At 35.3% G+C, this 14557-nt stretch overlaps 2 protein-coding genes across 6 annotated transcripts in view; one reads left to right on the plus strand and one right to left on the minus strand.

The window, feature by feature from the left end:
- Nucleotides 1-14557, minus strand: part of LOC147025830 (nucleosome assembly protein 1-like 1-A) — a 211558-nt gene that overhangs the window by 166922 nt on the left and 30079 nt on the right. For all 5 annotated transcript variants that reach the window (XM_085880679.1, XM_085880681.1, XM_085880683.1 and 2 more), the window contains exons 4-7: nt 2650-2752; nt 2421-2562; nt 1136-1213; nt 793-1041 (exon numbers count right to left, since the gene is read on the minus strand). In XM_085880679.1, coding sequence (XP_085736805.1) covers nt 793-1041; nt 1136-1213; nt 2421-2562; nt 2650-2752 — 572 coding nt within the window. The remainder of the gene's footprint in view (nt 1-792; nt 1042-1135; nt 1214-2420; nt 2563-2649; nt 2753-14557) is intronic.
- LOC147025833 (uncharacterized) lies at nt 4315-6919 on the plus strand. Its single transcript, XM_085880678.1, has 3 exons — nt 4315-4641; nt 4739-4933; nt 5031-6919. Exons 1-3 carry the CDS (start codon nt 4549-4551, stop codon nt 5445-5447), a joined length of 705 nt encoding a protein of 234 aa, XP_085736804.1. The 5' UTR covers nt 4315-4548; the 3' UTR covers nt 5448-6919.

Here is a 14557-nt window from a genome sequence, read left to right on the forward strand (position 1 = left end):
CATTTCACATGTACAAGAGATCTGCTTGGTTGTTGTTGTGGTGGTTCTTGTTGGGGGTCGAATTTTGAAATATGCACCCATGGGTGGGACAGCTGCCGGACCCCACCCACATTTGTCGCTCGATGACACTGGCAAAATGTGACCGCCATCTTGGTTCTCTGGTGGGCCCAAGACATCAGGCCTGTAGGCCTCCGATTATACGGTGCCCAGGTTGAATCAAGTGTTACCAACAATGAGGGACCCCAAAAAATCCAAATAAATGTTGATTAAAAATTATGAGTAAGTTTTAATCAAGCCTGTCAATATGCAGTCCAAGCTTATTAAAAAAATTGCGTTACGTAGTTTTTGAATGGCCACACATTGGGGTTAAATAATGTGTGACCTTGTGACAAATCAGCTTGTTCTGATAAATCTGTGTCGGAGGGTGACATGGGGCAAGGGGTGTTGAGTTAATCTTTTAAAAGTGCTTTAAATGTGCATTTCCCAATCACCCCGTTACGGATTTTGTCGCAAGTTGTGTCCATAGTGCTGTCATTGTTAGCAAACGTTTTGATGCCACGAGGAAAGAGAGAAAAGATGAGAGGGGAGTGGGGGGGGAGGGTGGAGGTAGGCCTCATTCACATCTCTAACAATGGGAATCAAGGATAAGCTTCATTATTTTGCTGGCAGAGTTCCAAAATTGCATTTAAAATAATTAATTATCTCGCACAATGCAACAATTGCCAGAAAATGAAGCCAAGGTAGCAACATGGGTGGACCACAAACATCCATGTATTGCAAGTTGAGCATCACCTGCACCAGGTCACTGATAATATCGACATTCTTGAACACCGTCAGCCAGAAGTCAGGAATGCCCTTGGGATCTTCTTCCTCTTTCTCTTCTTTTTGCTTTTCACCTTCTTTGGCTTTGTCCTTATCTGCTTCCTCCTCCACAGTTGCCTTTTCACCATCTTCCACAACCTCCACAGTTCCCTTGGATTTATCTTTCTTTCCCTCATTCTTTACCTTGCTGTCAGATTTCTTTCCATCCGCTCCACTTTCCTACAAAAACAAGTGAAGAATAAATGATCACAGACACTAATCTTGATGAGAGCTCACAGGGGCACAAAGCACAGTCCAAGCAAAAACTACTCACAGACTCTTCATCCTTATCTTCATGCCACTCGCATTCTGCTTCATCAGGCTCAACTGCTCCACTAATTACATCCCTTCGCTGCAATCAGAAGAGGCAATTATAAAATGCATTGAAATTCACAAGAGGCCAATTGGGAAACTGCAGCAATTTGGAAAAAACAAAGCTTACAAGGTCATGCTTTGATGTTCAGTGACAGAAAAGTCAAATTGAAAACTAAAAATAATCCTTCCAAGCATTTATTTATTTTAAAACATGGCTGAAGGTGGTCATGGAGGAGCTATAACACAACACACAAACAAGCAGAAAAGCATTACTGCTTTTACAAGTACAATGAAAGGATCAGAATGCCACAGGAGAAAATGAACAGTAGAGAGGGGGGAAAACACCAAAAGCAGAGTTGAAGGCAAAAACAGAGGGAGGATGATAAATGAGGGTCAAGAGAGGATGCATGGGGTTGTACAATATGGATACAGAAGAAAACTTAGAAGGGAAAAAAACTGGAAATGTAAAAAGATCATGGATTTATATTGTGGCGAACAGCAGTCTTGACGATCTGGAGGGAAGAGTGCTTGAAGAGAATGTGGAAGTTGGTTCCACATGCTGGAGAAGATGAACAAATTAAAAGTGAGAAGTAATCCTAGATTTAGGGAGTTTTATCAGAAGGGGATCGAGACGGTGGACCATGTGTGCACTTGCAGAAACTTTGGGGTGGGGGGGAAAAGAGACAAGGCATGGAAGGAGCAAAGGGTGCAAGACGACCATTGGGGGGGGGCGAGGGGGGGGTAAGCAACAAAATCCTGAAGCACCTGGTGGTGACATACCGTGATATCATTTTTGCTGCAATCTGAGGAAATTGGTAAAAGTACAGACAACCATCCACCACCCACCCCCCCCCCAAAAAAAACATGGGGGTTAATTCACACTCTGTCCTCCAAAATTAAAGACGAGAGAGAAAAGGCAGCCTACTCAAATACTTGATCCTTAACCAGAACACTGAAAACATGATTCAAAATTAACAAAAACTCTAAATGGAACAAAGGCCAAATACAGAAACTGCACTTCCATTGAAAAACAAACAAACCAAACACAAACAGCCAGCAGGGATGCCAATTTTTTGGAAATATAAACCAGGATTTGGAAAAACAAACAGCCAGCAGGGATGCCAATTCTCAAAGTATGACAATTTACTTGATCTCATCCTCTTCAATCGAAAGGAAATCCAACTCCCACCACCCCCCCCCCCCCACCAAAAATACAAAAAACATTCACAGCGAACACGACTCACCCTATCAAACAACGGTTGATACATGGCAGCGTATTTCCGTTCAAGTTCATGGACTTCCTTGTAGAAGAGCGCCTCCACATTGGTGCACTTCACCTGAAGGTTTTTCAGTGCGTTGATTCGACGTTTAACAGAGCGAGGCAAGCTGAAATAACCACAGCATCACAATTTCCGATGCCATTTACTCTCAAAACAGAGAATCATTTGGAATCATCGCATGTCTCACGCTCACCTTTCAATGTAACCCGACGGAGTCCCAGCCAAGCTGTCCAATCGCTCCTGCAACGCAGCAAGAACCTGAGGGTTCTTCATCATCTGAGCCGTTAGCTGTTCCACTAAGAGGATTGATAAACATCAAAATTAGATAAAATACAAAAAACAAAAATAATAATCAAATTAACCTGGAACTGAGAAAAGGGAAGGGTTAAAAAGTTTCCACAACCTCTCTAATCAAGATACACAAACACAAGAAATTAAAATAAATAAATAAATAAATAAATAAAACCACCAACAAGAACAAGCATCCCAAAACTAAACTGCCAATTTCCCTCAAAATCAAACCAACATGCTGTGACTGCTTCGTTCTTGGCTTCAAATGTTCCAAAGATAGCAATGTTCTTGCTTCAAAAAAAAAAAAGTAAAATAAAAACAAGAGCAGCCCCTTTGGGAGCGGCTCGCCATGAGACTGGCTTTATCGAACTTTGGAGCAGGGGCAGATTCGGAATTTAAAATGGCACTGGAAAATATTCTGGGGGAGAAAAATAAATAAGGGGGGGGGGGGGAAATCGCATTGCCTGCCCGAATGGAAAGTCTTTGAGGTAACCCTATTCATACTTGTTCATTATCGTTCTGCTCATTTGTAGAAATTACAAATAACACCATTTATGTGGACAGATTACATGAAACAAAAAATATAAGTAGTTATATTTTTTATTTAACATTAAAATGCACTTAAATAATGCTCACTATATAATGTGGCATGCACTGTTTACTCACAAAGCAACTGAAAACATTAAAGACTAGAAAGGCATTCGGTAGAGTGCATACCTCCACCAGGCTGAACAGTTCATGGTTTATATTACCACTGATGGGCTGGACCTGCATCCGCAACTGAACCAAAAATCTCATGAGCTTGTTCTCATCACCTACCCAATGAAAATGTGCCAACTCATTCACCAAATTTTGTCAATCCATTCACAACTTTTTGAAACATCATGTTATATGTACACCATCAGGACTGTGCATTGTCTTTTTTCCCCATCACTCAATGGTGAAGAATCAAATTCTCAGATGCAGACCTTCACCAAAATTGAATCAACTCTGTCAAACACCCAACAGTAGGGTAAGAATACTGATTCTGGCTCACTTTTCCCCATGTAAATGAATGGGGGATTTTCAGCGATTTATATTTTTTTTTCCTTAAAAATAAACCCCCTTTTTATCCCAAGGTATATTTATTTGTCTCCCCTTTTAACTTGGAGGTTGAACCTCATTGAATTGAACACCTGGGGGTTGAACAGCTCACTCATTGAACCTATAAAGATTTGTTCATTCTCAAATTCCTTCAATAGTTTAATTTTCTTTGCACAATAATCCCCATCTAAAATATTGACAAACAAAACATTTGAATCTTTATATTTTTTAAGATACCCCTTTTGTGCCATTACGAAATGATAAACTTCTCTTAATGCTCTTGTTTGACCACCTCCTGAGCCACAGGTTATTTTTTGTTAAGCCCCGCCCACTTTTATTTAAGCCCCGCCCACTTTTGTTAAGCCCCGCCCACTTTCCACAAGGTATTCAATAAGCCCCGCCCACTTTTCTTTAAACCACGCCCACTTTTCCTAAGCTCCGCCCACTTTTCATAAGGTATTTTTCTAAGCCACGCCTACTTTTCCTAAGCTCCGCCTACTTTTGCTAAGCCCCGCCCACTCTTACATCATTTCCAGTTCATCTCTGACTCACAAAGAAATCACTAGAAAATTACAGGATGTTATGGTTTTGAAAAATTTCCCAATGAAGGCTTGCCTAGGCTTGCCCAGGGAATTTCCAAAGGAAACCACACCCACCAGTCTTTCTCTATAAAAGCTTCAAACCCAGGCTCCATTTTAAACATTTGTTCTTGCTGGCAATGGTGTGCTGTGTGCTTGTCTCAAACTCTCTGTCTTCTATGCAACTAAACCTTCAAGTTGATGAACTGGATTCAAACCTCTTATCTATTGAGGTAAGATTTTTTATTTTCCTATTTTCAAACTTTGATTGAAGCATACTCATTTAATAATTAAATAACTTAATTAATACATTATTATTTTCTCTCACAGGAAATTGTGTCTGAAATACGAAATGAAAATACTGCTTTTGCTACAACTTGGGGCGAAATTGTTGGCTTGGTTGAAGACCTTATGAGCGACCAAGACCTTGAGTGGGATGACTTTGGTGTTCCTTGGAACTCTCTGTCTTCTATGGAACTAAACCTTCAAGTTGATGAACTGGATTCAAACCTCTTATCTATTGAGGTAAGATTTTTTATTTTCCTATTTTCAAACTTTGATTGAAGCATACTCATTTAATAATTAAATAACTTAATTAATACATTATTATTTTCTCTCACAGGAAATTGTGTCTGAAATACGAAATGAAAATACTGCTTTTGCTACAACTTGGGCCGAAATTGTTGGCTTGGTTGAAGACCTTATGAGCGACCAAGACCCACAGAACGAGTTCGTCCTTGATGACCCAACCAAAGAGTTATACCTTGGAGACCAGCAAAATCCTGAAAAAGAGTTTTACAGCAATAGTACTCATTGTGAGTTATCAAGACAATACCCACTGAACAAGTTATACCTTGATGAGCCAGAATACAAGTTTTACCTTGGAGACTCACAAATTTTGAAAAAATCAGTAAATGAGTTCTGCCTTGATGGTTTTAATAACTACCTTGGAGACTCAGGAAAAGGGTTCTGCCAAGATGGTTCTAAATATGGGGCCTACCTTGGAGACTCACAAATTTTGAAAAAAATCAAGAAATGAGTTCTGCCTTGATGGTTTTAATAACTACCTTGGAGACTCAGGAAAAGGGTTCTGCCAAGATGGTTCTAAATATGGGGCCTACCTTGGAGACTCACAAATTTTGAAAAAAATCAGTAAATGAGTTCTGCCTTGATGGTTTAAATAACTACCTTGGAGACTCAGGAAAAGGGTTCTGCCAAGATGGTTCTAAATATGGGTCCTACCTTGGAGACTCACAAATTTTGAAAAAATCAGTAAATGAGTTATCCTTAAGAGACTTTGTAAGTTGGTTTTACTTTGAATACTTGAAATGTGGGTTCTGGATTGATAACTCACAATGTGATACATATCTTGGAAACTCAACGGGAATGTGGTTATACCTTGAAGACTTGGAAAGTTGGGTTTATGTTGGACACTTGAAACTTTTTTGGGGGCTTTTATTTATTTATTTATTTATTTATTTATTATTATTATTATTTTATTTATTTATATTTTGGAGACTTTTGGAGTTGCTATCACTCTTTGGGATCTAAACCTATCGATGTAGTTCTTTGTCGGATGGTGCTTGATGGGAGCAAGATCAAGAAAGTTCTGGGAAGAAAGTGCAGGCTTACTCCCCCTTTCTACGTCATCAAACCTGAAAGCCTTAAAAGACAATTGGAAGAAGAAAAAAAAAAAACGTAAAAATATATATATATAGGTGGAAATCTCATTTTGAAAAAGACATTGTGTTGGGCGAGGATTGAGTTGGGGTTGAGATTTTGAATGTGAGGGTTGGGGTTGAGATTTTGAATGTGAGGGTTGGGACACACACACATACACATCAACAAACAAAAGTTAAGCCTTGACTATTCAGTTGAGGATTCTGTGTTTGGGGTTCACAGATCTAAGAACGTCCCCCTTGACACACATTATATACTGTTATACACCTCGGACTTGGCCCTCGAGTGTCCACAACGGTTTATAGTAGGAGGGAGTGAAGCGCCAACCTATTGCTCCCATTGCACACACACACACAAACAAAAGTTAAGCCTTGACTATTCAGTTGAGGATTCTGTGTTTGGGGTTCACAGATCTAAGAACGTCCCCCTTGACACACATTATATACTGTAATACACCTCGGACTTGTCCCTCTAGTGTCCACAAAGGTGTATTATATGCTTAGTTTTGTCTTTTGTAATTCCTGTGAATAAAATGAACCTAAAATCTCTTCCGCTTCCAAATCATATATTTTATAAGTCCAAGGAACTGTATCTATTACATCAACAATTTTAAAAAGTTCTTTCGTCCATCGTTCAGTAAAACCCTTTTCAAAATGAGATTTCCACCTATATATTCTTACGATATCACCAACTTTGAACTTAGGTTTTCTGACATTAATCTCTTTTTCATATTTTAATTTTGTAAATGTTTCTGATGGCTTCATATTCGTTGACGTGTGAATCGTGTCATTATACTTATCCACAATATCCTGAATAAAAGATAACCATTGTTGTGAACCGAGTTGTGTGAATTTTTTATATAGTCTCTCTTTTAAGGTACGATTTAAAACGTTCAACAACAACTGCCTTCCCTTCATTAAAGGTACTGTATAATGTAATACTGTTATTTTTTAAAAAATTCATAAATGTCTTGTTATAAAACTCTCTACCCTCATCAGTCCACAATTTCTTAGGTTTTCTCTTACTTTTATTAAATATCTGTTGAAAAGCTAACATAAGAGTATTACCTGTTTTGTTTTTAAAGGGACAACCCACGCATATCTACTCCTCAAATCAATAACGGTTAAAAGCATACTTGTACCCCTTATCATTATTGAGTTCAATCAAATCAACAGACCAGATATAATCAACTTCCTTGGAATAAACTTTCCTTCTCTGAAACTTTGTGAATATTGGTTTATGTAATTCATCAGCTAATTGCTCTTCAGTCTTAATGGCATCATTAGAGCCTATAAGTTTTTTGAATTTCCAAGTCCAAGTTTCAATTTAGCACTAATCATCTTCTTCACGATGAACCTATCAACTTTTTCTCTCAAGGTTGGATTTTGTATCAGAGACAAATTATACAACATTTCTCTATCGGCTTCATGCTTTTCTTCCAACGTTGTGGTATTCCCATAATCAATATCGTGTCTCATGCACACTTCATCAACTCTATTGATTGGTTTACTCCAGGATTTAGGATTGTCTGCCTCATCTAATCTTTTATCCAAGTTTGTGCCTGGACCACAGAAAGAATACCCTGGAAGATGTAATTCCCCTGGTATTCCAGTAGTTGTAAATTTACTTCCTGATAAAAACTTTTGTATATCTCCTCCGAGTTTGTGTTTGGAGATAAATTGATTTTTTTGAACCACACACCGAACATATACCTTTTGTATAACCCTGTTATTTTTACTTTTAATATATGAAATATTTTTAGTATTAGTTTTCTTTTTACATTTGAGACAATAACTCATTTATTTATGAGAAAAATTTCTGCAGAGTGCAAAAACCTTTTTAGTTTCCAACATGCACATTTGAATCTTAATTTTTAAAACATAAAGAATCCTTAGAAATGCCTTCACTCTCTCCTCCATTTATTTAAGAAAAAACTTGAATTAAAATACATGTCTTCTCGATGTCGATAGTCTTGTCGAAAGTATTGCAAATAGACTTTTTAATTCTTTGTATTCCTCCCTGGTGAGATAAGTTAATTTCTTTAATACCTCTATTCTTTTTTGAATCTCACTGGTTTCCATATTTTGATATTTATTCATTCTCTCTCTTTCCTCCCTCTCTCTCTTCTCTCTTTCCTCCTTCTCTCTCTCTTCTCCTCCTCTCTGTCCCCCTCTTCGCTCTCTTGTTCAACTCCTTCCTCATCCCTTACTATACTTGAATCGTTTACAGCCCATAGAATATTATACATATATTCATCAGGATTTCTTGTTGTTCCTGTATCCAAAATAATTTTTACAACAGGATACCAATAAAATTTCTTTTGAATTTCTAAAAGAGCCTTACCTTTTCTTAACCTTATAATTTTTTTATTATTTAACATTCTAATTAAATCTAAAGTTGTTGGTTTATCAACATCAGCATAATGCCAATCTTTTATTGAAAATACCTCATTCTTATGTTGTAGAACATATTTATTAAAATACCGAATACCCTTTTCTTGAAGGTATGCTTGAACACAGAAATGATAATTTTCTTGAAGCCTTCTTGCTGTCATTTATGTATTAGAAATATATGTTAGAATAATATTATGGCACGAAACACCTCCCCATCTTCCCATAGTTAAATCATTTTGTATTTCCTTACTTATTATATATAATCCTGTTTTTTCTGTTTTCATGAGATAAACAAGGGCAAAACCATTATTATATTTACCCTTATTAAATTCTTTTATTTGTTGTTTACTAATCGTGGCTCCACAAAACTCATTCTCGATACCAAGTGGATAATATTCTTCCTTACGAGACTGATTTAATTGTTCCAGGTCTTCGAGGTTAATTTTAAATGACCAATTATACCCTAAATCATTCATATCATACCCCCATTGTTCTATTCTCATACAAACGATACGCCCTTCTTTATAAAAATTTATTTTAATTCGAACTGTGAATTCTGTATGACCTGGAGATAATATCAACACTTCTGTATCTTTAGAATACACAGCCGTTTTATTTAAGTATATATATTGTGATAAATCGCTTAATCTCACCAAGTCATTCGCGTCAGTCGGGCTTGGATAATTTTTAATTTATAAACATTTTTCATGTTAATATTTTTGTTTATATTATATTTATGTCGTTCAGCCTGTGCCTTTGTGTAATAATTTGATAAATCAATATCCAGTTCTTGAGATACACCAAAGATAGAACCATCTTTACCAACATAAGTCATTTATATTAGATTAAAAATAATATCATAAAATTTTTTATTTTTGTTGAGTTGAAATAACACATATAGACATAATTGACCACAACACTTGGAATTTAATTCTTGGACTTGAAATGTTTGATAAACACCATTCTGTAAGAATTTTATGACTTCAACAGGTGGTGGAAGACCAAAACTATCAAAATAATATTTGTCTTGACTATTAAAAATACAAACCCAATGAGAACCGTTCCCATCATTATCTTCTAAGTTCATAATAATATTCTTTGTATGTTTCGACACATTTGTTAATTCATCTCTCATACAAATAACCACATTATGAATTTTTAATTTCTTACAATATTTGGCAAGTTGTAAATTTGATGTTGTATTCTTTCCAAATTCTTTCAACCACTCATCAATGCTCATTTATTTATTAGAAAGATATAATCCATTACCTCTTTTCGTTAATTTTACACCTGCTTGTGCTATAGAAGAAAGCATATCTCCAACTAACAATCTCGCTTTATCAGGCAGACCTTCAAGTTTTTCAGCAAAATCTACAATTACACCACTTCCACTAATTTGTTTCTCCAACTCTTTGTTATGTCTTTCCAATTCTTTTTGAGCCTGGAGTTGAGCCTTCCTTTAAGATTTGGCAGTTTTGACCGCTGTTGAAATACCACCCGTCAATGCTCCAACCGCACTTAAACCAGCAAATAAAGGAATTAGAAATGGGAGAAATCCTCCACTCGTCTCTCTTATTGAATATTTTTTCAACATTGGTTTTGTCATTTTAATTTTAAGTGAGTCAGTGTCATTCAAGATTTTAACCTGTTCTCTTGTGAGCAAAACATCAATTCTTACTGCTCCTTTTCTCTGAATTGTATTAACGTTAATCGTACAAGGCTTTTGATTTTGAACACAAGATGATAGTTTATGAAGATTGATTTGATTAACATATACCCCAGTTGGTACTTTGCCACTCATTTATTTAACAAAAAATTATGTGAGACTAATCATCACACCATTATCTGTATTAATCTGCAATTCTGTTTCTTCCAAAAGCAAACAATATGTATCAACTTCTTCACTCTCTCCTCTTTCAATGTATAGGGAAGTATCCACTCGATTAGACTTTATAGTTTCTTTTTGAGCGCTCAGGTCAAACGTATAGATTGTATACAAACTTTTAAATGCTGTCATATCCAAAATAGGTTCTTTATTTCCATTACTTTCACACACCTTTTGGTAAGACTTGTATGCTTCAGCAAAATCATTTTTCCCAATTAATTTCCAATCTATCTCGTGGATAAAATGTTCCATCTAGAGAAACGCGAAGTTGTTTCACCTTAGCATTATCACTCAATGCATTATTCTTATCAGTCGCAGTATCACCATCTGGCTTTTTAAAAATCATCCACAGATATCGTGGCTTTCCTTCCAGAACACCCAAATTCCACGTGTAAGTAGTTTGATTGAGTTTAACGTGTTGACATCTTCTTTTGAGGTATGATACACTGAGTGGTTTTTTTGAGTTAAGTCTTCGATTCAACATCTCTTCTGTTTTAAGATTAGGAGTATATTCACTGATATACCAACTCATCTCCTCAATTACAAATTTATTCTGATCACCAAAAGCATTACCAACACCAAAAAGCAATCTATTTTCATTATCATTCCTTTGTAGTTGAAATCTAATTTTAAGACCATACAGAACTTTATCATAATCACAAAATCCAAATATACCTTTAAGAGGAACTGCCACAGTAAAACTATTTTCTGCTTTTGTATCATCATTATACATTCCTTTCCTTTGAATATATCCAGGGTCTGTGTTTGTTCCCGTTGACATATCAGGAATAAAACCTTCGACAGACCCCTTTCCCATTCTATCACTGAATGTATAGAGTGTAAATTTCATCATTTCAGATACAGCAGAGACATAATCAACCGCTTCAACTTCTTGTGTTCCAATATACAATCGCACACTATCAAACATTTTCCAGAAGAAATCATTTACAAGTGTAGCGTTTGTGTTATTCCCAACCTTAGTGAATTTAAATTTACACAACAAGAAACTTTCGGAGAGATTCAAATAGGTTTGTTGATTATTTATTTCAAAACTTTTGTACCATTTGTATTCCAGTCTGTTCCAGTTATTGCATTTACCTTGAAGTAATCTTCTTTTTTAGTGGAGTTTGAGATAATAATAGTATCATCCAAATCATAGATACTATCAATTGCTTCCATACTTGTATTTATTTAGGAAAAAGATGTTAAAACTTTTGAAACCCTGATCCAAGTATTTGAATTATTTTCTGTCGTTCTTGGGGGGACAACTGAGTTTTACCTTTCTTAATTTCTTTTATTGCTTGTAATTTATGAGATTCTTTCTGAGCATCTTTTATACTCTTTACAGCACCTGCTACATTTCCCACAGCAGAAGCAGTTGAACCAATTAGGTCTTTATGTTTAAGAATAGTTGAACCAATACCCATGAGAGTATCAATTATCCCATCTCCTCTAAATTGATGTCCGACACCCCTTTGTCTCTTAGGTTTATAGTATCCTCTACCAAGATACATACCTTCACCCTTGTAGTACGGGGAAAGGAACATCCCATCCCCTGTAATTATTTTATATTTTCCCAACTCGTGCTTCCTCACAATAACCATCGTATTTATTTATTGAAAAACTTCACGTAGGTGAATTCTGATGGATATAACTTCTCCATTAAAAGAGATCACACGATTATCTTGGTCGGTTATCCTAAAATTTACTCTGTGTATGGTTTCCTAACACAGGTAGATAAACCAAATTTTTAGGCTCCATATTGAATTTATAACCAATTGGGGTTGAGTATGCGCTGAATGAAAATATTGTATTTGTTTTTAATCCATCATTATAAGCACCATCAATCAAATCACAGTGAATTAACACCGAATTTATTCCTGAGGATATTTGAATGACATTATCACTGTAAAACGTCCCATTAGTTTCAATCTTTTTGAGGAGAAACCTAATAACTCTCTAAATGAATTATCAATTGTGAAATCAACCTTGTAGTTATTTTTAACTTTAATCGTTGATTTTGAAGTATGTTTTTGAATGTTTATAATAATATTTTTTGGTTCATCACCCTGTTCTTTCATAAGACGAGCAATTTCGGAAGATATTTGAGAAATCTCGTATGCTCCGGGCCACGCCGTTATCGTTTTGTATCCACTTCCCGGATTATAACTAAACTTGTCATTTTCTCGGTTATATTAAATAAGGTATTATAAGTCTCCATGGACAATAAAGATGCCTCATATTCTTTTGTTGTGTCAAGTTGTAGTGGGTATGGGAATGAAGATGTGTGGTCGCTTGTTGTGAAATTAAAACTCAGGATTGTGCTTCTCATCTTATTTAATATGAGATAAAATGTCTTTATATTGAGATTTATTAATTATTTTCATGTTCATCAACTGGTCTAAAATGGCTGATGCTTCATTAAAACAATTGTTATTTCCAGCCTTCTTACTGCCGAACAACAATAACAGTCTATTAACTAATTGCGATGGGTCATTTGGAAGAAAACTAATACCTGAACCAAGGATACTTAAAGCCTGAATAATGTGTTTCTCCTTCTCATTCTTCCTACTTTTACCAGAAAGAATAACCTTATAATTTAGAGTGTTCAGCAAATCAATATATACTCTATCATCATTATTTTCCATATCCAATGGTTTATCAATATACTTTGATTCATCCCTCACAGTTGAACCTTGTCTTCCATCTTTTGTGAGAAGAAACATTAATCTCGGAGTTAGTTTAACAGGGGTTGAGCAGAACTTAAGAACCTTAATTCATCATTAAATATCAATACCTTTTCTTGAACAAGATGAAATATTGCTGGTTGTTCTGTTGGAATGAGTCCTGCTTTGGTTTTTGAATCCGCTGAATATTCATTGTTTTGAACAGCATTCACAATATAATCAGGGGTTGATTAATCTCTTCCAGTTGTTGAAATAAACCTTCATCATCATATTCTAATTCTCCTAAATGCTCTAATTCTTCCTCCGTCATTTGACTGAAATCTTTTAACATTTGAAGCTTTCTAGGAGTATATTCTACTGTGGGAACTGTGGAAACATCTTTCATTTTTTCTTGGGAAGTTTTTAAAAGTGGTTTAAAAAATTTCTCTTGTTTTTTTCAAATGCTTCTTCGCCCGTTAGTTTCTGTCTGCGTTTTCTTCTTTATGTCTTCCTGTTGTTTTACAACTTTTGAAACCAACTCTTGATGTTCCTTAAATCTTCTTGCTCTTTCTTTTGTATCCATTTATTTATTGTAAAAATATCATTTAATGAATTGTAAAGATCAACAGGAAATTTTACTTTTCTTCATCATTCAAGTAGATGTGTTCAAATAAATCCTTTTCTTTAAATATTTCATCAAATTCTTTATTAACATTAATGCGAGTTGTAATTTCTTCTTCACTAATCCTTGCATCTCTGCTTTTCATACGTTTGTGTTGAGTTTTTTCATCAACATCAAAACCGAATGATAAAATCTTCACTCCGCTCAGATATTTAATAATTTGTCTCGTTCCTTCTGGATTAGTTTCTAATATCCCAACACCACCAGATTTTAGTTTCTTTAACTCACTCTTACAATGTGAATATTTTGTTGTACCAAGAGAAACCTCCTCAAATATTTGTCCTTCATTCCTCAATCGCATATGTTCCTCCACTGAAATATAGTGATAATCTTCACCTTTTACTTCTCCAGGTCTTATTGCTCTAGTTGTTGTTGATACAATGCGTATCACGGGGTGTTTTTTAAGTAAATTTACAATATTCTCATTTGTACTACACAAGAACCTTGATTTTATGAAAGTTTTTCCAGAAGCAGATTTACCCACAAGATTTATAATAATAGTTGTCATTTATATATGTAATTGTTTATAAAACAAAAAATATATCCCTTAATATCTCATCTTGTTTCACAACAATATATTTATATTTTTCAGTCGTGTGCTTCATATAATCCTCAAATTTCTTTTTACTACATAATGTAGAACAATTATCTCTCCAAAAAATTATTGATATCTATTGAATTTAACTTGAATAAAATAAAAGTATTAGCATTGTTTCTGATGGAACGACGAGGAAGTTGAAAGTACGATTGACTAAGATAAATACAATTACAAGAAGAATGTCTCCCTCTTGTGTAGTAGCTGTCCATTACCGTTTGGTTTTTCTCATTAACACAATCAAAGAT

Source organism: Eptatretus burgeri, chromosome 5 (genome assembly GCF_056783735.1).
Source record: "Eptatretus burgeri isolate ZD-2024b chromosome 5, Ebu_testis_v1, whole genome shotgun sequence".
Lineage (NCBI taxonomy): Eukaryota > Metazoa > Chordata > Myxini > Myxiniformes > Myxinidae > Eptatretus > Eptatretus burgeri.

Excerpts from the sequence above, each read along its gene's own strand:
- LOC147025833 (XM_085880678.1), top strand. The coding sequence starts at position 4,549 with ATGGTGTGCTGTGTGCTTGTCTCAAACTCTCTGTCTTCTATGCAACTA. Across the intron at positions 4,642-4,738 it reads CAAACCTCTTATCTATTGAG|GAAATTGTGTCTGAAATACG; the intron begins GTAAGATTTTTT and ends TTTCTCTCACAG. Across the intron at positions 4,934-5,030 it reads CAAACCTCTTATCTATTGAG|GAAATTGTGTCTGAAATACG; the intron begins GTAAGATTTTTT and ends TTTCTCTCACAG.